We start from the raw sequence: 25025 nt of genomic DNA, 5'->3' as shown, positions 1-25025 counted from the left end.
ATGATGCTTTCTAAATGGAAAACAGGAATGTTTCTCTGCTGTACACTGAATTCCGCAAGTGAGAAATTTGGGTTCAAGATAAGATCACTGAAGTAAATGGAAATTCAGTCAGAAGTTTTTGAGGGAAGGGATATAGGGAAGAAATTGCCAAACAAGAATATTTAAGGAAATAGTAAAGTTCCTGATACCCAAAGGGATTCCTTGTTAACAGGGTCCAAGCCAATTAGTGAAGCCAAAACAAAGATTCAGAGCTTTTCTTAATGAGAGAGTTTATTAGCTTATTCAGTCTCACAGCTCTCCTCCCACTCAACCTAGTATCTCAGCTATCCCCTATTTATATGCTCTTTTAATAAAACCATAAATCAATTCTGATTGGCTGTTGATTTTTTAAAAATTCTTTCATGGGCATGGGATGTGGGCGTCACTAACAAGGCCAGCATTTGTTTCCCAAACCTAATTGCCCTTGAACTGAGCAGCTTTCAGCCATTTCAGAGGGCAGTTAAGAGTCAACCACATTGCTGTGGGCCTGGAGTCACTTGGACCAGACCAGGTAAGGACATGAGTGAACCAGGTGGGTTTTTACAATAATCAATGGCCACCATTACTGAGACTAGCTTTTTATTCCCGATTTTTATTAATTAGATTAAAATTCCACTAGCTGCTATGGTGGGATTTGAACCCTGATCCCATAACCTAGACTTCTTAGTTACTAGTCTAGTGACATTACCACAACACCATTATCTCCCCAATGCAAGTATGATGGAAGTGGAGCAGAGAGGGCCATGTGTCTAGTTAATGAATTAGAGACCCCATTTAACATCGCAGGGATTGGGTTAATTTGCAGATCCAGGGGGCAACCACATTGTACCAGCCAGGTCACATCAGTGTAGCCATTGATCTACCTGCTTCAAGGTTAGAGGAGCACCAGTGCCATACTACTAGTACAACTGGTCCACCAAGTTGCTCAGGCTATCCTAATTACATTATATCATGGCCCAGCGATGCACAATAATACTTCATAACACTTGCTGAGGTTTCCATTGCTATTCAACAGCATTACCATCATTGACACCTCCACCATCAACATCCTGGCAGTCACCATTGACCAGGAGTTAACTATTCCAGCCATATAAATACTATTGCTGCAAAATTAAGTCAAAAACTGGGAATTTTGTGGCAAATACCTCACTTCCTGATTCCCCAAAGTCTGTCCACCATCGACAAGGCACAAGTCAAGGGTTTGATGGAATATTCTCCACTTGCTCGGATGAGTGCAGCTCCAACAACACTCAAGAGACTCAACACAGTCCAGGACAAAACAGCCCACTTGATCAGCACCCCATCGACCACCTTAAATGTGAACTCCCTCCACCACTGCCATACAGTGCATACCATCCTTAAGATGCAGTGCAGCAACTCACCGAGGCTCTTTCAACAGCACCTTCCAAACCTCCGACCTCTACCACCTTGAAGGACAAGGACAGCAGATGCATGGGCTGACCACCACCTGCAAATTCCCCTCCAAGCCACACAACATTCTGACTTGAAACTATATCACCGTTCCTTCACTGTCACTGGGCCAAAACCCTGAAACTCCCTCCCTAACAGCACTGTGGGTGTACCTACACCACGTGGACTGCAGCGGTTCAAGAAGGTGGTTCATCACCACCTTCTCAAGGGCAATTAGGGATGGGCAGTATATGCCAGCCTTGCCAGCGACTCCTGATGCCCATAAATTAAATTTTAAAAACGGAGCAATTGTTTTCCAGATACAAGCATCTGTTAGAAAATCCATAGTACTGATTTGTGAAATGAAGTAAACATTGGGAGCACTCAACAGATTAGTTAGCATCTGTCGTGAGAACTGAGAAGTTAATATTTCAGATTTAGACCCATGACCACAACTGGTCTGGCCATGAAATGTTAACCTAACTGTTCTCTCCACAGATGCTGAATGACCAGCAAAATATTTTTAGCATTTTCCATTTTTGTTTCAAAGGCGGAGCATCAACAGCATTTTAATTTTTTAATTAATATTGACTCGATTTTCTGATATTAAGTGTCCTTCATGCAGATCTAAATAGCTCCATTTCACACCTTGTCATTCCATCTTTCTTAAAATAACCTACACTTATGTTAGTAAACGCAGTCGAGAGAGGACACAGATAGACTACAGACAACAGTGCTCTGTTTTCCCAAGCTTTTGTATCGTACTCCTTTTTCCATTACTTTTAAGTTCTTAACCCAAAACCTTTGTCAAATTTCAGGCATGTTCTTAATCGATCAGTCAATAGAGTGAGTGTAGTGTCAATTGTCATGATTCTTCATTACATTCAAAATATTAAACATGTCAGACTTATCAGTGGGAGTGCAGTGTCAGAAAGCTATGGAAGATTTAGCGTCTATAAGGTTCATCAGTAAGTGGCATAGCACTTTAATGATCCACTCACTAACATTTCACAGTATGATTTTTTTCACAGAAGCCTCCAGCATCCCAATCTGCTTCAGTGCCTAGCTCAGTTTACCGAGGTGACGCCTTATCTCCTTGTCATGGAGTTCTGTCAGCTGGTGAGTACATACGAGTTCTGCAAGTTTGTTATCGGAGAGGGTGCAATATTTCACCATAGCCTCAGCATCTTGTTGCATCCTGCAACTTGAGGGAGCTTGCAAGGTAGTTGGTAACAGTTGTTGACTCATGTGCAATGGCTGTTTAGCAGAAACAACATGGATGTGGACCATTACATAGGAACAGGAGTAGGCCATTCAGCCCATCAAGCCTGCTCCACCATTCGATTAAATCATGGCTGACCATCTACTTCAACACCACTTTCCTGCACTATCTCCATATCCCTTGATGTCATTAGTCTCCAAAAATCTATCGATTCCTGTCTTAAACATGTTCAATGATCGAGCTTCCACAGCCCTCTGGGGTAGAGAATTCCAAAGGTTCACCACCCTCTGAAGAAGTTCCTCTTCATCTCAGTCTTAAATGGCCTGCCCCTCATCCTGAAATTATGCCCCCTGCTTCTAGACTCACCATCCTATCTAAACTTTCTGTCCGCATCTACCCTGTCAAGCCCTGTAAGAATTTTGTAAGTTTCAATGAGATCACCTCTCATTCTTCAAAACTGCATGGAGTTACTATGGACATTGCTGGCATCCTTCTTCAGTTGTTCATAGAATTCCAAGCAGAACTCCCATGACACTGCTCATAGGAAGGGGGGATTACAGGGGTGCAATAAAGAGAAGAAATATGCAGCAACCAGATGCATTAAATGCCACCAAATCTCCTCAGTTTATAACCAAAACATCAGCAGGACCTTTTACATAAAGATTTCCCACTTTACCTGATTTCATGTTATATTTTAGCAAAACTGTGACCAAAAATTGTGGCAAGTGGGCCCTACACAAGATTTTAAAATATAAAATAGATCTTAAAAAGCCCTGTTTTTCACCTTTCATTTATATTTAGCACACAAGCCCCTGTTATAACAACTTTCAGATTTGAAGAGCGCTTCTGGACTACTAGGATTGTTTTTGCGCCATTAGTTTTTCTCACACATGGTTGCATAAGATCAAAGGTCAACGGCAGAAATCAATCTGTGGGCAAGAGATGGAAGACAATCACATCTTCCACCATTTCATGTAGACCCTGAGCTCCTAACAAAACCTTGTGAACATTAAGCTGAAACCCAACTCCATAAAGAGGCAGTTAACAGCTGGGAATAGTTGACTGATTCTTTAGAAGGATTTTGAGATTGCTAATGAGAGCCCTGAGTGGTTACATCCCGGACTCGTAATCCCAGCGTGGAATCCGAATTCGATTATTACACTTCATGTCGAATGTAACCGTTACTTCTGGTGCTGTGGCAATGCTCAGCATTAATCATTACCACAGAAAGTAGTTGAGACCAAAACATTGTATGCTTTCAAGAAGGAGTTATGTATAGCTCTTGGGGGCGAAAGGGATCAAAGGGTATGGGGAGAAAGCGGGAGCAGGCTATTGAGTTGGATGATCAGCCATGATCATAATGAATGGCGGAGCAGGCTCGAAGGGCTGAATGGCCTACTCCTGCTCCTAGTTTCTATGTTTCTAATCTGCTGGCCAGTTGGAAGAGTGATTGGGTTCTATGCCTTGGTTTGTTCAGGATCATTGATGTTATAGTCTGGGGAGAGTGAAAGGCAAACCAGCAAGTGGGCAGTCCTAAGTATCCAAAGGATGACAAGGCTAACCGTTGCAAGGGGATTGTCATATCCCACCTCATTCCAGCCTCTCTGTCCATTCTGCGCCACTGGAAATGGAGGTCTACAGGGATCTATGGGAAAGTCACGACATGAAAGGGTAAAACCATGCAGGAAGATACTCTGTGGAGAAATATTGACCTTGGTCTTACCTTTGACTTAAAAAAAACAGAAAAACGGAGTAAAGGCAAAATACTGCGGACGCTGGAAATCTGAAACAAAAACAAAAAATGCTGGAAAAACCCAGCAGGTCTGAGAGCATCTGTGTAGAGAAAAACAGAGTTAATGTTTCGAGTCCATATGACTCTTCTTCAGAGAAAGAGGAAAATGGGGATTTTGTGTAAAGGTATTATCATCTGTTTCTCCTTTACCTCCCCTGCTTTAGAGAGATGGCAAGTATCTTATATAGTGGACAGCACCAAGAAACCATAACCCTGGCTGAATAAGCCTTAAAGGGGAGGTGACCCTTCTGATTCCTTCTCACCAGTGCTGTCCCTTACCCATGGTGTAACATAGCGGAGAATTCCATTCCACAGAGAAAAAGGAGGGATTGCACTCAGAGTCTATTAACCTGACCTTCAAGCCTTACTGTGCGTCATCCTGAGAGGCGTATAGTGCAAGACTTGCTTTAGTTTCCCTTTTGATATCACTTTTTTATCAGCCAGAATGGATAAAGATGGCTCATCGTAGTTGTTACATTCTCAAGGGACATGTTGACAAATAACAGGGCATTGTTTTAAGGCCAGGATTTGAGCAAAGCCAGAGGACTGTATAGCAAACAGCTGCCACTATGATTTTTCAGCACTCCCAGGAAACTCCTTGGGGGTTCAAAGAGGATAGGAGAGACATTTAACATGTGTTGTTTAAAGCTTTCCTTTTCTACTCACCAAGACAACATTGGCTTGTCAAGTGACAACCTCATTACCACAGCATTTTGACATGCACAGTCTGCGCACATTAACCTGTCAAAGTTGAGGCAAGTGGGATATAATCAACACTATTACAGCAAGCTGGACTGAGGAAGCACCACTAGTCTTGACCTGTGTTAATATTATAAGATTTCACATATTCTTTTGATGGTTTTGGTATTCTCCAGTGGAGCACACATATTTTAGGTCCCTGCAGAAAGAAGCTTCATGAAAATATTGAATTTTGCAGCAACAGCTTCCATTTAACTGCGAGACATAATGACACGTCCCAAGGCGCGAAATATCCACACCTCGACTTTCTGTGTAATATGAGCTAGTGACCTAGATGCATTCTGACAATGACCTTTTTTTAAGGTAAAGCTTTTAAAAATAGCATAGAGATATCTGAAATGTGTTTACTGGAGAGAGAGTCCCGTGGAGGGGAATAAAAGCTGAAATTGGCGGAAATGCACATCAGGTCAGAGAGCATGGAAAAACAGGGGTTCATGTTTGGAGTGGGACCTCTGATCACATCAGCCCTGATCAAATGTTCTAATGTAAACACACACACGTCTTTTCTTCTTACAGGCTCTGAGCAACCTGCTTTGCAATTGCAGCATTTGCATTTGGCCCTTTTTATCTGGGCCATAGGAACAGGTTTAGTACGGGTGCATTCTGATCAACTGATTCAGTATTACTTAGTTTATGTTTAAATATCGGCTTATGACTTAACCAGTGTGAATTGTTAAAATTATTGGTCAGCCCAAAGTCTACAGTTCTTCATTCCTAATCTATTGAGCAGGCTGACTGCCTCCGATTAATTCAACCAGATTTGTTTGATACTCAAATAGCTTGTTAAATAAAAATAGTCGAACCAATGACGTATTAAAATGCACATCACAGGATTATTGGGACGAGGTCATTAATCTGGATATGCGATGCCTCCTGGTGGTTTTATTTTGTCATTACAGCTCCAAATGAAAAAGATCAAATTTATTTTTGGTGTGTTTAAGCACTGGAAGTCACCAATATAAAGTACCAAAAGCCATTAGGTAATTAAGTAGAGAAATTGAGCACTATAAAAAAATGTTTCTACATAAATTGATATATAAACTGTCAGTGAGAGCACTCATCATAATATACATTCAATTAAGATTTATTGAACTCAACTGTGGGCTACATTACAGAGACATAAACATGTATTTAGAGCTTTGCCCCGGTGCTGCTTGTTTGGTCAAGAGGATGGTAGATTACCCATGCTGCAGCCATTTGTATCCATTAAAACACAATTTTGAATTGGGTATATTTTACACAATGTATGAAAACTGCATAATATATTTTACTTCACTTGTATTTTTTATTACAGAGTATATATTCAGTTTTTGTACAGCACTCCACCCATGCCACAGAATAGTAATAGTGGCAAATAATGTCAGAAAGAAAGGACATGCATTTATTCAGCCTCTTTCACAAACTCAAGGCATCCCAAAGCATTTCATAGCCAATGAAGTACTTTATTGTTGTGATGTGAAGAATGGCTGGAGCTACTTTATATACAACAAACAGCTAGGCTCCTTTACTTTTCAGCACGGTGCATTGAGGGCTAAACATTGACCAAGATATCTGGAGAACTCTCCTGCTCTTCTTCCAGTACTACGTGGGAACATCAACCGGGCAAGGCTTTGGTTTAATATTCTCACACAGCACCTCTGGCAACATAGCATTCCCATATCACTGCACTGAAATGTTAGCTTAGATTCCACAGTCAGATTCCTGGAGTGGGGCTTAACCCCATGAGCTTCTGATTCAGAGACAAGTGTGTTACCACCCAGCCAAGGCTTGGGTAGTATGTGTTCAATCGCAAGATATCTTCAATCTCTGCAAATAACAGAAGTTATTGTGCTGCACAAATAATACATTCTAGAGTATATACCTAATGACAAGAGATTGCAGGAGAACCATATGAGTTATTCTCACTCTCTTTAGAACCATACTGTCCCCCCGCCATTCTTTTATGCTTCCTGCTGTTGTGGCTCTGGTTAGTCTCGAGTCTGAGTCAGAAGGTTGTCATGGACATAATCCAGGCTACACTTCAGTGCAGTACTAAGGGAGTGCTGCACTGCTGGAGGTGCTACCTTTTGAGTGGCACATTAAACCAATCCGTCTGTCCTCTGGGGTCCAATGGTCACTATTTCTAAGACGAGTAGGGGAGATATCCTCCATGTTCTGGACAATATTTATCCCTCAGTTAACAAAGCAAAAATAAATTACCTGGTCATTATCATATTGCTGTTTTTGGGAGTTTGCTGTGGGCTGCATTTCCTACATTACAACAGTAACGAGACCTCAGAAGTACTCCGTTGGCTGTAAAGCACTTTGGGATGTCCTGGGGTTGTGAAAGGTGCTACAGAAATGCAAATAATTCATCCATTTTGAGATGGCGATCACGTTACCAGTGTGAGCCCCAAGGCCTGTCACTCCCACACCAATCTCTTGTAGGATATTAAAATTTTCACTGCGTTGCTAGCTGGCATAGTTTTACATGTGCTTTGATGCAGGCTTGTGGAAACCAAGTAAGTGGGAACAGTAAGAGGTAAATTTTCCTCCTCACTAATCTTGGAGAATGCAGGGGCAGTGGTGGATGGGATGGGAAGACCCATTGAAGTAAGGTCTCCATCTCCACATGCTGATCACATGTTTCCCAAATTCCTGTAACTGAGCTTCCAGTTGCAGGGATATTACGATGAGGTGGCTGAGGGGTGTTCCCAGTCTCCTGTTTCATCTGCATTTCTCTGCATCAGTATGGTTCCCCAGTGGGGTGACACATTGTCGTAGGATTTATCCCAGGACCCTCAATGGACTGGCTGCTCTGCCTGTCAGCCTCCGGAGCAGCCTGAAGCGAGATGGACAAGGTGATATCTAATGATTGCTAACGTCTCAGGATATTCATAGCCTCACTCCGAGCAAACCACTGGCACCCCCCCCCACCCCACCCCCCTCTCGCCATGAACCTTGAAGCTCCAGGATAACCAGTAACGGTAGAGGAAATAGAGCAACGTCAAGAGGTATAATTGTGTTCACCATTCTGATATCCAGTGTTTATTTTCTGTTGGCACAACAGACCAGCAAAGCAGATTATCCTAAACCTGTCGACTGATGTTTGCTCTTTTGCTGCTCTGTTCCCAAGGGTGACTTAAAGGGTTATCTGAGGACTCATAATGCAGCTGACGAATTGGCCCCTGACCCTACAACGCTGCAGAGAATGGCGTGTGAGATCACATCAGGCCTACAGTACCTCCACAGACATAATTACATACACAGGTAGGATGCTTTCTGTACTCTCTAAGACTCCCACGTTCCTTCCGGAGTGTAAATTTAAATTAAGCTTTAATGACATTTCTGGAATTCAAATCTTTTAAAAATAGCTGTATTAATTGCCTCCTTGATTAAGGTTTGGGAAATCATCTGGAAGCCAGCAAGGATCCAGCACAATCTGGCTGTACTTTATCCATCTGGGAGAGTTAGCCATGATGTGTTTAGAAACTAAATGCACATTGGTAGAATATTGAAAGGCATCTCTTGAGTTCAAGCAGCTGCTTTTCCACTGTCGCTGTTTCACTTGGGTCACAGCAACAGGGACAAAGCATTGCAGCAGAGAGCTGTTGGTGCAAGGGGGGTACTTTCTGTAACTTCAGGGCGGAACTAAAGACACCCCCCCCCGCCCCCTACTACCACAGTGCTTTTCACAATTCCACTGACAAGCAAGTGCCTTTTGAAACATGGAAAGCAAGGTATTATTGTGAGTGGCTGGTCAAATTACATTGATTTGACTAATTTCACACAACAAAACTCGATTAAAAGCTGGACATCTATCCTTTTCTAATGTAAACGCTTTCAGCCTTATCTTTACAAACCTTGGAGCAATTCAAGTAAGGAAACTGTTTAACACAGCTTTAGAAGGTGGCACATAATATGAGGAAATATTCAGCACTGGAGCTTATTGTAAAGTACAGTTATAGGTGACTCAGCCCGAAATGATCCTATTGAAGTGACTGACCCATGGGCATGATGGTATTGCTCCTGTGTACTGCAAGCTAAGAAATGATTAAATTGCTGCTTTTTGCTACCTAAGTTGAAGATAAAAGTTGATGATGATTCTCAAAGGCTTATTTTCCCTTTTATTTTCAGTCTAATGATTGCTTTTGTCTCCTTTTATACGTTTCTTTTTCTCTGCTCTGTTTTTCTACCTTGTACCTGCTCGTCGTGACATTGTAGCTGTGGGTGATGATCTGTCAGGCCTGAAGCCACTTCCTCCTCCCTCCCACCCTCTCTCCCCCCAACACATCTACACCACCCCCTCCCCTCCCCTCCCCCGCCCCCTCCCTGCTGCACCCACATCTTTCCTGCCATGGAGACCGTCATTGCTGTTCATTCCCTGCAACAATATCCTGGTGCTGACAGAGTGAACCTCATGGCTCCAGCATCAGTGATTTTGTTGCAGAGGGTGATCACTCGCTGCTTGCCCAGCCGAGCTCACTCCCTGACTCACGGTAAAACCGGGTTTAATCAGCAGCAGCTTCTCCAGTCAGACAGCCTCCCACTCAGGCTCTGCCAGGTGATTCTCTCCAAAGGTTCTGACCTTCCTGACCTTTCTCTTCACCTTTCGCCTAATATTTGGTAAATGTGCTCAGGAAAGCGCGACGAGGTGTGAAGTCAATGACTACTTGGCACGGGCTGTTTCGAATGTGGTAGAGACAATGGCACCTTTTAAAGGAACATGTTGAAGCAGGAAGATATAGGATTATTGGGAGAGGATAAAGAAGGGGACTGTTAGCAAAGGGCTAGCACAAACAAGGTGGGCTGCATAGCCTCCTTTCATGCTGTAAACATCAATTTTAATGATTTTTGGCTCCCACTGTTCATGGCCTCTCCATTATATACTGCTGCAAGGCCGTCTACTTCCACCCCCATGTTATAATGTGGTTCTGCACCTCCTTGGTTAGAGCTCAAGTTGTTTTCCACTCTCAAGTGATGCTCTTCAGCATAGTCACTATGAAGTGCATGGGATCAGCCCAGGCTGACTGGCTGGTCTGATCTTCACCCATTCTGGTGGGGCGGTAACTCACCTCCAGCTGAAAGCATTCCCAATCCCTTTAGGCCAGACCACACAGCACTCAGCCTGTCGGAGCAGCAGTGCACGGCACCAGACAGTTATAACAAGGCAAATGACTTGCAGGCTTCCCTATCAAGTGGGCTCCCCAAGTAAAATGCTTCAGAGAAAAAAAAAATCTCTCAACCTGGAATATTTTAAAACAATATATAGTTTCGGGTGCTCCTCAATGTTTCAGCAAGTTTCTCTTAGTCATTACCTGCAACTTGGAGAATCCCCGGTTCAAAGCCTGGCCAGTATTGGTGAGGCTGATCTCCACTGGGAAGGGTGAAGCCCGGAGGGATTTGGATCAGTGTCCCCCGATCCCATGGGAACAATTGGTTCTGATTGCTACCCAGCCATTTGCTGCTAAAATGTCACACCCCCACATCTTGTGAGGGCTGGGGGAAGCTTGGTTGACTAACCTCCTAACCTGTCATAGTCGCAGGCTGCAAGGTTGGGGGTTGAACCAGCTTCAAACCTTTGTACAATTAATGAGCACTTGGGTAAAGTGAGTGTTTGATGCCTATGGGTCACCCCTAGCAAGGCCTTCAGGAGATGAAGAGAATTGACTAGGATCAAGTAGCATCTAAATTGCACCGATTTGCAACCAATGTTACAGAGTAATGGCTGTGGTTCTCCTTTATTCAGTGACATGGCCCTGCGAAACTGTTTGCTGTCTGCAGACCTAACTGTTAAAATTGGAGACTACGGACTGTCTCACAATAAGTACAAGGTAAACGAATAAGGTATAAAGAATCGGGTGCATGTTTGAGCTGTGCGCTATTTAATTTTCTAGTTACGAAGTAACACATTGTATAATGCCATTTCGGAAATGTCAGGAAGTTATAAGATTGTGTTGAGCTGAAATTCCCATCCGAAGTCAACGGATCTTTGGCCGGCCCTATCAAAATTTCCATCCCGCCTGCGACGATTCCCAATGTAGGTGGGCCCGGAAAATCCCTGGTTTCCTGTTGTCGGTTCAACGGGAAATCCATTCGAAGAAGGTATGGGTTTATGAGGTGATGCGGGGTTCTTGTGTGTAGTCAAAACCTATCACACAATCGGGAGCACTGTCCATACTGTGCCATCTATTGACTGGGGCATCGTTGAGATAGGTTGGCTATACTCCCTCCCAGCCTAAGAATGACACGGGTGAACTTCCCAAAAACAAATCAAGAGAGATCGTTAAAAACAAAACAGAAAAGATACTCAGTATGTTAAATCAGCATTGGAAACAGAGACAGAGGTTTCAGGTATGGCCTGGTGAAGAGTCACAAAATACCTGTTTAAGGTCAGTAAGGTAGTCTAGAGGTTATGCTTGTACACTAACAATCCATAGTTGTCACAAGTTTAGATCCTGCCACGGCTGGTTAATGTAATAAATGTGGTATTTTTTGGACTGACCTGAGAACAAAATTATCATCAAAGCTGCCATTCTTTTTGAAAATGGAACTGGTTCACTTCAGGGAAGAGAACTTACCGTCCCTACACACTCCCTTCACATCTCTGTTGAAAGGCTTAGTGAGCAGCTGAACACCAGCTACAAACCAGCCCCACTGTGAGAGCAGCATTACCACAAGCAGTGCAATGGTTCAAGCAGAAGGCCCGAATACCACCATTTCAGGTCAACCAAGGGATGGACAATAAGTGCCAGCCTTTCCACTGTCACCCATAGTGAGCCACCTGTTGTAGATTTTTCTTTTTTTGTGTTTCCAGCATTTAATTTTCTTTTCAATCTCCACTTCAGGAAAGTTGTTGTCAACCAGCGGGTTGCTGAATTTGCTGCAAGAGAGCAATGTGGCTGAGATTGGCCATTAATTACTAATAGTCTCCACCATCAAACTGGACCAGTTGCCCTTACAGAAACCCACTTGGCATGTACTTAAAAGATACCCCTATGAGATCATAAGATCATAAGAAATAGGAGTAGGAGTAGGCCATTCAGCCCATCGAGCCTACATCAACATTCAATAAAGTTATGGCTGGCCTGATTGTGGCCTTAATGCCACTTTTTTGCCTCTTCTCCATAACCCTTGACTCCCTTTCTTTCCCTCCCAACTCTGCCTAATCTTGGATATATTCAATGACCCAGCCTCCACTGCTCTCCGGGGAAGAGGATTCCAGAGACTAACAACCCTCTGAGAGAAGAAATTCCTCATCATCTCTGTCTTAAATGGGCGACTCCTTATCTTTAAACTATTCTAGTTCTAGATTCTCACATAAGAGGAAACATCCCCTCAGCATATACTCTGTCAAGCCCCCTCAATCAACCAAAGTGGCAGACTTTTGTTCATAAAACATCCATCCTTTATTCGCAGAGCGTTGAGATACTGGCCTGTGGCTACTAACTCTTGCAGCAGGAGCTCCTGCCCCTGAGACACATGGGCTGGATCTGGACTTTGTGCTAGAGCATAATGTGAGTGGTAACAAGCTGCCAATCAGTGTGACATCTCAGTCACAGCTTCATGGAACGAGGGCTGCCGGCTCATTATCACCCCTTTTATACACTCTCACACAAAGTCAAGATCTAGCCCATCATGAGGAGAGGCAAGCACAGGCCCAAACTGTATCCTTGTGATGGGAACAGAGAGAGTAAAGTGGAGGAAACGTCACCTGGGACCACCCTTTCCCACCTTCCGAGTGACTGGTGTGTAAGGGTAGTCTGAGAGCAGGACCTCTGCCTATAATTATCTGGACATGGAAAGATCAGGGAAGGCAAATTGGAGAGAGTAATAAATTAGGAGTACAGTCTCCTTAAGGAAGGATGTAAATGCATTAGAGAAGGTTTGCCAGATTAATATCTGGAATGGGCGGGTTGTGAGGAAAGGCTTGTCAGGCTAGGCTTGTATCTGCTGGAGTTTAGAAGAGTAAGAGGTGGCTTGATTGAGAGATATAAGAGGACTTGACAGGGTGGATGTAGAGAGGATGTTGTCCCTTGTAGGTAAATTTAGAATTGGGGGCCACTGTTTAAAAATGAGGGGTCGCCCATTTAAGACAGAGATGAGGATTTTTTTTTCTCTCAGAGGGTTGTGAGACATTGGAATTCTCTTCCTCAAAAGGTGGCTGAGGCAGAGTCCTTGAATATCTTTAAGATAGAGGTAGATAGATTCTTGATAAGCAAGGGGTGAAAGGTTATCGAGGATAAGCAGGAATATGAGGCTAAGATCAAATCAACCACGATCTTACTGAATGGCAGAACAGGCTTGAGGGGCCGAGTGGCCCACTCCTGCTCCTAATTCGTATGTTCGCACTTGACTCTTCTTTAAACCGTACTTATAAAAGATTTGTAACTAAGGCTGACCAAGATTGTCCTCATTGTAGACAAAAGCATACAGGAAAAATGGAATGTAATTAGCTGTAGTCCAGCAGGGACCATAGGTATGTCTCTCCTAGAGAGAGAGAGAGAGAGAGACAATTGGTTGTATAACTTGAGGGGCACCACTCCACATCAAGCTTAGGACAACATAGGGAGGCAGTGCCCCCATGAACTACCATAGCCAGTACAAGGATTGAACTTGTGCTATTGTAACTATTCTGCATCACATTCTAGCCATCTAGCCAGCTGAGCTAACCAAAAAGGGCCGAAAAATGTTCAATCAAAGATTTGCACCTCAAACGTTCCTCATCACTGGAAAGGGCAGGTGTGCCAGCACTAGCAATGGCCGTGGTAGGGACTTGGCCAAGGCCCAGTGCCCCATAACAATCACACGTTACAGAGTTGTGATGCCATGGTCTGTGAGGTCAGAATTTTGAACGACTATTAAAGATTCTGTGATTGGAATTCATTTTCTGAGGGCGTGATGTTACACTTTGTGATGTAAGATGGTTCTTTTTTAGTACCCAGCTCTAGTTGGTAGGTTACAGTTGTTGAATTAAAATAAGGTGACCAGGACTGGGTTATCTTCGAGGGTTAGAAAGACGCATGAAAAGAGTTCGGTTCTCCGAGCGTTAGTAGGTGATTACAATTAGGGTCTCGCAGGAATATGACATAAAATTGGTACCTTGGTACATTTTCATGGAGGGCAGTGTAACCAGTTCACTTCTCTTAACAATGATGGCAAAGTGTCAAATAACATGTTAGTGTCACGCTACGAGGTTACAAAAATACATCTGCCTGAATGGCCTTTACCTGAGGTCATCTCAGTGGCAGTAGTTAGGTGAGGGGGGAGGGAATGTACGTTGCTGATCGAACTGCCGCTCGGTATTGTGTGATTCTTGTGGGACATTGAACCTTGGCGTAGCCCCACCATGGCCATTGTGAGTGCTGGTACGGCCTAATTTAAACAAACCTCTGCCCTTTCCTGCTTGGCGATGTCTTGAGAACTTCAGCTCCTCACCGTACATTAATTTAGATTCCACGGGCCTGCTGCAAGAGAGATGGATAAGAACAAAGAATTGCAAGAACAATCCAGGGGAAGCTAAGGGTGAAACTGATAAAATATTAAAAAAAAGAAGCACAAGTGAGAAAGGAAAGCAAAATTTCCTAAACGGGGAGCATAGGAAATAAGAGCTGGAGTAGGCTGTATGGTCCCTCGAGACATTCAACAAAGTCATGGAAGGTCTTCCACCTCAACCTCCACATTCCTGCCCTATCCCCAATGCCTTGATTCCATTGAGCTGAAAGAGAGCAATGATGTGCAGAGTTAGAGGTGAAAGTTCTTCTCTGACATTTCCGTGAGCACCATCATGGCCTGTTAACTTTCCAATGATGATGTGTACAATAATTACAACCTTGTTCATCCTGTGTTTCAAATTTACCAATCAAACAGAAACTGGAAAGGAAAGAGCTCAGTTAGGTTGTGGCATCTAATCAAAAATGACCAATATTCCCATATAATGTCACTTGTTGTCAAACGTTGGTGTGGAGATTCTTTGGGAGCTGAGTGATATGAACACTGTCTTTCTAATATTTTTAACAGAAAGATTACTTTGTAACTCCTGACCAGCTCTGGATTCCACTCCGCTGGATTGCACCTGAGCTTATCGATGATGTTCATGGGAATCTGCTGGTGGTGGATCAAACCAAGATTAGTAATATCTGGTGAGCAAGTGGCGAGAATGACAGTATCAGTATCTCAGTAACCATAGAGCAGGACATAGAAATGGAACTCATTTTCGTGCATTTTGAAAGCTAATCTGTATTTTTGAAGAATTTTGAAGGTCTTCCTCCAAATAAAGAAATCCCAGTACTGGAGAAACTTACCATTTTCCCACCAAACTATCTGACTGTCATTCTAAATCTACCGGTTATATCAATAATGGAAGGGAACTTCCCGTAGCGTCATTGTAATATTTAATTTCCCACCATGAACCATTCTTGAGGCCTCACCAAGTGGAATTGCCAATTTGGTGCCACTTTGTGAAAAGTTGTCAGTAATCTTGTGCATAGGACTCACTCCCATTGAGGACTAGTCACTTATTTCACACAGAGGATTGCAAAGAAAGCACCTTCTCATTTATCGAACGTTTTTCACCTTCTCAGTTTGTTCCATTTCACAGCCAGGAAATTTGCTTTCCAAGTTTTGTCACTTCATTTCTCCACATCCTCCGATAAAGTCACCTAACAAAAACCTTTTGACCACAAGACTGTGATCGATAGACTTTTGTTAGGTTAAATTGTGGTGGGATATGGGGCAAAGATCTGTGAATGCAGTTGAGGTACAGGTCCAATAGAATAAAAATGAGGGGCTGAATGGCCAACTCCTTTTTCTATTATGTGGGCATTGAGGCAGCCAAATGTCCTCTGCAAGATCCCACAAACAGCAAATGGTCAATTGATCAGGTAATCTGTCGTTTGTGGTGGTTGTGGGATGAATGTTAGCTGTGGAATCTTTAGCATCCATATAAACAAGCACGGTTTAAGATCTTAAATCTGGAATGAATGCAGCTCCAACAGCGCTCAAGGAGCTCTATACCATCCAGGACAAATTCAGCCCGCTTGATCTGCCACCTTCAACATTCACTCCCTCGACCACTGATGCACAGTGTGTATTATCTACAAGATGCACTGCTGCAACTCACCAAAGCTCCTTTGGCAGCACCTTTCAAACCCAGGACCTTTACCACTCAGAAAGACAAGGGCTGCACACACATGGGAACACCACCACCTGCAAGTTCCCCTCTAAGACACAAGCCATCCTGACTTAGAACCGTTCCTTCACTGTCGTTGGGTCAAAATCCTGGAGCTCCCTCCCTAGCAGCACAGTGGGTGCACCTACACCACAGGGACTGCAGGGGCTCATGAAGGCAGCTCACCACCACCTTCTCAAGGGACAATTAGGGGTGGACGATAAATGCTGACCCAGCCAGCGACGCCCACATCCCCATGAATAAATAAAAAATAGAAAGAATAGACACTGAAAATAATGCTTAGAGAATGCACAAGTAACAATAGGACGGAAGAAGATTTGATATCTTGTCAGAGACAAGCTGACGAATGAAGCATTAGGCTTGGAGCAAAATAAATTCTGTATTCTGTAGATCCTTACAACAATTTCCTTGAAACTACTGATTTGTACAAAATAAAGTGATAAATTTCAATTATCTTGGTGATAAGAAGAAGATATCATGCTGTCTGATCAGCACATCCATTACTAGCTCATACATCATTATCACAGCCAAATCTCTCTTGCAACTTAATTGCCTCTGTTTATTTAATGTTCATGCTGGAGTCCTGGAGAAGAGGCAATCATTACGGACAAATTCATTCATTTATGAAGTGTCAAACTTTGGTTTCAATGATTTATATTTTCTTTTATTCTCCATAACCTGTAATGGGATTCATATTTTCGGTGTGTTCCAGTCTAGACTGTAATGGAAAGGTACAAAAAGTAAGTTCAGTTGTCACCTTTTAGTGACCAAATATTAATCCGTGCTAGTGATTTGACAGTAAGCTGACAGCCTCTCTATGAATCTAAAGGCCAAAGGGAAATGGACAGCATCATTGATTAGAGGATAAGAAGGTAGTCCTATCTGAAGATGCTTTCACAATCAGCAATTCTGCAGTTTGTGTCAAGGTAGATGATGTTCATGTCTCCCATGTTTATGTTGCTAAAAGCCAACTCCCTCATCCTGACAGTAAGATCATGAACCAGCCATCATTTTTATAATTGCCTGCTCAGTATTAACAGGAGCAATTTAATTCAAAACTGTCATGAAGATTGTTTGTTTGGAGATAAGATGGCACTCTGATGTTTTGGGAAGCATTCCTCTGACGCAGTTGAGTGAATTGATAGAGCAGAATAGGAGGAGCCATATCCAACCTGTGCTTGATCTCATCTCAAAGTGAAGTTGGCAATGGGCACAATATTCCACTTACCTTGAGAATCATGAGTTTGCCTGTAAAAAAAAAATGAAATTAGAAGTTAAGTGGTTGAGGAGGAATTAAGACAAAAGTGAATGTCTTTTTTTTCCTGAGCTAACTCATTGGCTCAGACTCTAAAGCTAGGGACCCAGATCTCAGTCCAAGCCTTACTGGGCTTTTGACCTGTGCTGTTGCTTAGGGTTGGTATTTTGGGTTGTTAGCTGGTCCACTATATGGTCATCTCAATGGGGCCCTTGATCTCGCAGGAAACAAAATCACAACGGGAGTCAATTGCTGTTCTCAGCTGATGACAAGATGCAGTGACAACGTTATGGATATGTCTGCAACCCCTCTAAATATTGGCAATCTTGTATTCAATGATAAGGCTGTGCTTGTAATAAGTGGCTAAAGACCATAGCAGTTATCTGAGGGAGAAATCATAAATGTGAGAGAAAGAGAAACCTAAAGCAGGAAAAATATATGCACAGATTGGGGATATTAAGACTCTTGAGATGTTTTTTGGAGAAGAACTTAGCAAATAAAGAGCTTTCCTCCCTCAGTTTAATTGTAGTTTCAGATAAATTCCTATCCCTTGTGTATCGCAAGCATACACAAAAACATCTCTACACTACTTTGTGTGCGATTAATTATTATGTAAAGGCTATTGATTAAATATTAAAAACAAGTGACCACTTCTGTAAAAAATGTTCCACAACCTACCACCCAAAATTGAATGCCAAAATACCTGTCCAAGTACATTGAAAACTAGGATATGGAGAGTATCAACTAGCCCCTTATCTCTTATACAGTCACACATAAATAGTTTACCAATGATTGGAGAGCTTTAACCACTTGAACAGCTGAATTATTCCACCATCAAGAGCTGTGAATATTAGTCCTGTGTTGCTGTGTGGCTCAGGCTAGATATATGTTTCCAAGTAACATTCCAATCTTCGGTTTTGGTACAATATTGTCTCCATGTATTAACGTATGCTTGAGTCCTTGGTTCAATGGCAACTGATAACTGTAGGAAGGGCAAGTAATTTGTTTTTGGCCAGGTCCATCAAACATGCAACTCAGTTGCCACCAAATTCTGATGGGTAATAAGTGTCAGCCTTGCCATCGATGCCCACATCTTGTGAATGGAAGTTCTTGGTTGAAAGTGAACATTTGTCTGTGGACAACTTTGGGATTTGTGAGAGTTGCAGTTGGCAGCAGCTGCCCTTCCTTTGGTTATGAATTGTTTTCATTCTCTAGTTCTTTATTATATACAGGTCGCTGGGTGTAACTTTATGGGAACTGTTTGAGTTTGGTAACCAGCCTTATCACCGGTGCTCCGATAAGGAGGTGCTTACGTATGCTATTAAAGAGCAGCAACTGAAACTGCCAAAACCCCTGCTGAACCTGCCACTGTCTGACCGATGGTAAGTCAATGTCTTCGCAATTTGCACATATAATGTTTTGGTGATTCAGGATCTCCTTAGTAACCATTAGCCTTCTATCCGTTACACAATGATAATTACTTTGTAATATGAGTCCAGACTAATCTTAATTTAATACAAATTCCAGCATACAACCATCACCTTTATAAATCACTGTCATTCACTGAAAACATCAAGTAATTATAATTAGTATTAGAAGTCTATCAGCCATGTCTTTGTGCAATTATCATAAACCACAATTACTTGTAACTTATCGATAAGCTGCTGTAAATTATAATTATGCTCTAACTCAAATGGATTCTGTTACAATTATTTTGTGCCACTCTTTGCTTTTTCAAAATTATACATTAATTCCCATCTTTAAACAAATGATCTTCTTTGCAGAAATGCATATATACTTAATCATATCACCATACCAAAACTACTCCTTAAACCTCTTGTGTTGGTTACAGGTACGAGGTGATGCAGTTCTGTTGGCTGCAACCAGAGCAAAGACCCACAGCAGATGAAGTCCATCTGCTCCTCAGTTATCTTTGTGCAAAAGCATCCAGTGAGGCCGAGGAAGAGTTTGAAAAACGCTGGAATGCAATGAAACCAAGTGGCTCAAGCACCAGCCATACAGCTGAAGTCTCGTCCTTTCCACTCCTGGAGCAGTTTGGAACAGATGGGTTTCATACTGAAGTGGATGATGTGTTGACAGTAACTGAGACGAGCCAAGGCCTTAACTTTGAATATAAGTGGGACCACACACAGATGGATAATTTTCCGCCATCTTCTGCAAGCCTGGGCCATGGCAGTGCCCAGTATCAGGAGATCTACTTTCCAAACAGTGCGTCAGGAAGGCTAAGTTTGAGTGTTTCCCCTGTCTCCTCAAACTCCTTCTATGAATCTAAGCAACAGTCTAACATTCCACAGAACCTGCAGCCACCAGGCGTTGTGCCAGTTATTAGTGCGCACAGCCCTTCAGTAACTGGGGAATACTACATACGTATTGAGGAACCAACTGAATGCAATATGGATCTGGACTATACGATGTGTTCCTATAGCCCTGATTATGATGCAAACTTGCAGGTGGAGTCTTCGTCCTGGCAAGAATTACAAGGAAGGGACAGCATAGATGATTGTGAGAACAGCCCAACCATCTCCTTGACCATGGAACCTCTTTTGGGGCAGGTATCATCAACAACCCAAGATTCCTGGGAAGACAGCCAATATTTTAGCAAGAATAAGAGCCAAACATACTATGAACATTTCACAGTGGATGATGCTAATCAATATTTGTTAGAGAATTACTCTGAAAATAGTAATGATTGGAAAATACAGACTCCTGGAGAAAATAGTAGTGAGAACCCTTTGGGAATATCTCCTTTGGTAACTAGTTCCTTCAGGGATTCCTGTTCATTGCTTGTAACTTCTTATGATGAACTGGATGAAACTGGATCAAATAAAACATGTCAAGTACCTGCTGCTGAAGAGTTTAAATATTCTGCACAATTTGTAAATACAACATTACATTCAATCGATGATTTGGACACCATGAAGACTCTTGCAATCAGTGACCCTTCACAAGCAAACATGCCATCCAAAAAGGTTACAGCATCATCCACAAGCACATTGTTAACTGAAGATGAAAACTTATTGACACCTGAGATAAAATCATGGGAATCCAGTAGTTTCTTAAATAATAACAGGGTGGATTTAGCAAAACAGTTGCAGGAGCAGGAAGATAATAGCACTGAATTCTTTCATGGAAGGCTCCAAACAGAATTTTCAGAACTAGACTTGTCCAAGCTGGGAAATGTCACTCCACTCTCTTCCCATACAACTGATACACACAACTCTAGATTGGGTCATTCTGTTGAAGCAGAGAATGGGAACTGCAACAGGAAGGCAAAGTACAAAGAAGTTGATCAGGACAGTCAAAGTTTTGAACAGTCACTCTCCATTACTGAAGAGAAAGATGGGCTTTTTAACACTTTATATAGAGTGACCCAGCAAGAGGAAAGTCGGATTCTCATTTCTGATAGATTGCAAGCTTCAAGGAGTGAAGAACTAGTCGACCCTTTACTTGGCATGACCGTGAAGAGTTGTGCCCTTGGTGACTATGGCAAAGCCAGGACCCAACCTGAGGGTGGTGAAACTAGTTTACCTGGCCGAGATGCAGACGTGGCCAGTATTAATGATCAATTGGAAGTCATTGTTCAAGAGACTAATCAGTTAAAGATTGATAGAGAAGAGGTTCATAGTCCAACCCAATTGAAGATTGAAGTAGAAGTTAAAGATAGCAATATCATTCATTCAGAACTGGAAATGACCGATGATACATACGAAGTGCAAACTGCAGTGAGGGATTTGACAAACTGTTCCCAGTTTGAAACAGTTGATAAAAGTGAAAATTGCACCTCATCTGGTGTAGAATCTAAAGACCCTGACAGCTCTCCAATAAAGACCCTTTCCAGTGTAAGCTTTGCTGAAACTGATGTGTGCAGTGATGAAGATGAAACAGATAACACTTCCGGAATATTTACGGATTTAACCCAGGACTATGAAAATAGTGACATTGTTCTCTCTCACAAATCTCTGCAGAAACTAGTGGGGACACCAGATTCACTCGAGTCACTTGACATCCCATCTACAACTAGTTCCTGTGAAATGTATAGTCCAACATCATATTATTCATCCCTCCAACCGAAGGCTGCAGACAGTGGCTATGACACAGAGAATTTTGAATCCCCTGAATTTGTTTTGAAGGAGCCAGTTGAACAGAAGGACCCTGAGCTGTTCACCAAAATAGGCAAACCCAATAATGTTACTGTGATGAAGGTGGGTAGTGATGATGCGGAAATGTCACAGGACTCTGAACCACAGGCCATTGATGAAAAAAATCCCTACAGGGACTCAGCGTATTTCTCGGATTATGACGCTGAGTCAGAAAGATATCAAACCTTAGATTCAGAGAAAGATGATCCTGCCCAAGGTGAGATTGATCTAATGGAACTAAATAAAGAACACCTTGCCAACATTCCTCTACAACAGAATGACTGTGTGCATCTGAGTTGCTCAGAGCAGAACAGCGCTGTCCTGAAGCAAAATGAAAGCCTAAAAAGTGCAGGTAGAAATTTAGAGCATTGCAATTTGATCCAAAGGTTACACGATGATCCTGCAGAGGGCTTAGTGAGCAGCAAAAAGGGTTTCTCTGCTGAAGTTTCCATTCTCATTGAGAAAGAAATAGACCCAATATTTGATCATCCAGATGCAGTCGTATTGACAGAAGCAGAAACCGAGAAAACAACAGAGTTAAGTGTTCCTGTAACAAATGAGAGATTTCATGATCAGGACTTAGAAATTGGGAATGGGAAAAAAGCAGTTCAAGCTGACTATTTAGTTTGTAGACAGATATTAGAAGAAGCGGGTTGCTCCAATTCGAAGGACAAGGATGGATTTGTTCAAAGCAGTTATAATTCAGAAACTCTTCTTGTAAAGAAGCAGGTATCTTTACGTAAGAAAGGGTGCCTTCACAAAACATCAGGCTGCATCTTTGATGGGACAGAATTAATACTGGAAGAGCAGTTATCTGAACAAGGTAGCGACACAGTTGGACTTCAATGCACTGATGTTGAGATGAGGAAATTCCAGCCGTATTCTTTGAACGTTGAGGAAAAGCTGGAGAGCTGCATTGTTCCCAAAATACAGTCAGTTCAGTTGTCATTAGAGCTTCCTTTATTAGGTATTAAGAAAGAATCCCGACAGGCTTTCGATGGGGAAGAAGGAGATGAAGAAGATGAGGATGATGATGAAAGTGATGACTCCGATGAGGAACTTGGCATCTATAACATTCAGGAACACAGTGAAGAGAGCGAGGAAGAAATTCCCGCTGTTCCCATTATTGTAACAGAGAAAGATGATGGGAAGAACCTGAGGAGCCTTCTAAAGTTACCTAATTTGGTGTGCGAGACCTTCTGTGATGATCTTGACCGAAAGAAAAAAGCGGTGTCATTCTATGATGATGTCACTGTCTATCTTTTTGACCAGGTAGGGAGGGTCCTGAAAACATTTCTTTCTAGTTTAATAGATTGATGCACCAGCTTAGATAGTAAGTTATCTAATCAGCCATCAAGGACAATTTAAAGTCTATCTGTATGTAAGATACTAAGTGGAATAGAAAAGGCTAATCCAAGGCACAATTTCAAGATAAACCACAACTTTAAGACAAGGGACTTGTGGGTATAAAACTCAATACAAGACTGATACCAAAAAGCTCTTCATCAAACCTTGATTAATACTTGGTATAGTTTTCTGAGTAAGGTAGTAGAAGCAAAATCTTACCAGTCATTTAAAAGGCAGATGGGTGCTGTAATTTCTCTGGACAGATGAGCTAGGTGGACCAAATGGCTTCAGATGCTTATCTCCCAGACATGAGTTGGGACTTCCCATCTACTGTTCCTCGTCACTCCACATATGTGCAACAGGAGTGTTGGATTTTCAGGTCTCTGCCCGTGAGTGCAATGCTAGTCCCCCTCAGAGTCGAAGGGGCACTAATAATTCTGACAAACCAATTAATGGAAGATTAATATGACTCCTGATAATTGCCTCCTCTTCCATTAGGGTGTCTGGTTTTGGTATGGTTTAAGCCCCAATTCTGAGATGCCAACATGCCATCAGTGCAGTGCTGAGAAAGTACTGAATTGTTGGTGATACTATCCTTATCTGACTGCACAGGCGGGACACATGACAGTATTTGAGGGTGATGGTTCTCCTATTGCCCTAATTAATGTTTATCCCTTAAAATACAACTTTTAACATATGAAGACAAATTGTAACAGTTTTGAAAGAAAATCCCAAAACCTGCCCATATCTTCTATAAGATTCCCAATGCAGACCTGCCCCCCCCTTGCTGCAGGCATGGAGCAAGTCCTTTTCTCCTTCTCCAGAGATGAGTCTTCCATGCGTAACAGGAGAGCTTTTCTCTTTAGGTCCTTTCCCCTGTGTGAAGTCTCAATGCCTCCTCGGTGCTCGTTTATCCAGGCTCCGCGCCTGTGTAAAATCTATGGCAGGCGAGCATTCGCAAGAACTCAAAGAAAGTAAATCAGATCCAGTGGGCAAAAAGAAATAGCTGTGATCAGAGGTCAGGAAAGTGGGAATATGTGAACCAGGCAAAACCGTAAGGAAATGGATAAAGTAAAGGCAGTGTTGGTGGGATTGAGAATTTGGAGGGGAAAATAGTCCCGCTATCTTAAGCCCCTTTCCTCATCAGCATAGTTTTTTTTATCTGGGATCGTTCTGGGGAACCTATGATGTATGTTTTCTGTAGCTTCAACCTCCTTTCTATTATGGGCTCCAAAAGCTGTGCAATGTTGTATGGCCTAAGCACAGATTATACAAATTTATCATTACCTCTTGGTTTCTGTGCTCCTATTTGTAAAAGGCAAGTGCGATGAACAGTTTTGTAGTTGAATGCTGAGGCTTCTCTACCATCCACACCTTACAGCGTCTTGCCATTGGGTTTATTCCCATTGATTGTTTTTCCCTTCCAGGTGTACTGGCTCACACGTCTCCAGATTAAATTGTATCTGCCACCTATCTGCCCATTCTTCTGACCTATCCATATCCTCCTGAACTCTTTCATGGTCCCATATAGGGCCTGCCAAACCTCCAAGCTTTAGCATCATCAGTAAATTTGGTGAATGGTGTGGAGAGTGGAATCAGAATATGAGGATGAAACTAAATTAGATGTTTCTGGAATTCTGCCTTTTTCTAGTTCATATGTATTGAAACTGAGAAATGTACTTCTTAATTCTTTGACATGGCTGTTAAATTCTTACTGTTTAATATGGTGGTGTGATGAATTCACTCTTTAAAACAATGCAGATCTGAAACAATACTTCCTTTGACATGTGTCATCAGACAGACACACATATGCATCCTGTCTGAAGCTCCTGTTTAACGTACTCACTGACTGCCTCAATACTTCAGCAAGT

The 25025-nt window shown here is 42.4% G+C and overlaps 1 protein-coding gene across 1 annotated transcript in view; it reads left to right on the top strand.

Annotated features, from left to right (window-relative positions):
• The window catches only part of aatkb (apoptosis-associated tyrosine kinase b), a 115178-nt gene that overhangs the window by 82004 nt on the left and 8149 nt on the right, over positions 1–25025 (top strand). The window contains exons 7-12 of the mRNA XM_041217294.1: positions 2481–2568; positions 8338–8471; positions 10951–11035; positions 15222–15343; positions 18880–19029; positions 19500–23079. Coding sequence (XP_041073228.1) covers positions 2481–2568; positions 8338–8471; positions 10951–11035; positions 15222–15343; positions 18880–19029; positions 19500–23079 — 4159 coding nt within the window. The remainder of the gene's footprint in view (positions 1–2480; positions 2569–8337; positions 8472–10950; positions 11036–15221; positions 15344–18879; positions 19030–19499; positions 23080–25025) is intronic.

The sequence above is a fragment of the Carcharodon carcharias genome, chromosome 22 (genome assembly GCF_017639515.1).
Source record: "Carcharodon carcharias isolate sCarCar2 chromosome 22, sCarCar2.pri, whole genome shotgun sequence".
Classification (NCBI taxonomy): domain Eukaryota; kingdom Metazoa; phylum Chordata; class Chondrichthyes; order Lamniformes; family Lamnidae; genus Carcharodon; species Carcharodon carcharias.
Note: the sequence above shows the minus strand (reverse complement) of the source record. Positions and strands in the feature narration are given on the sequence as shown.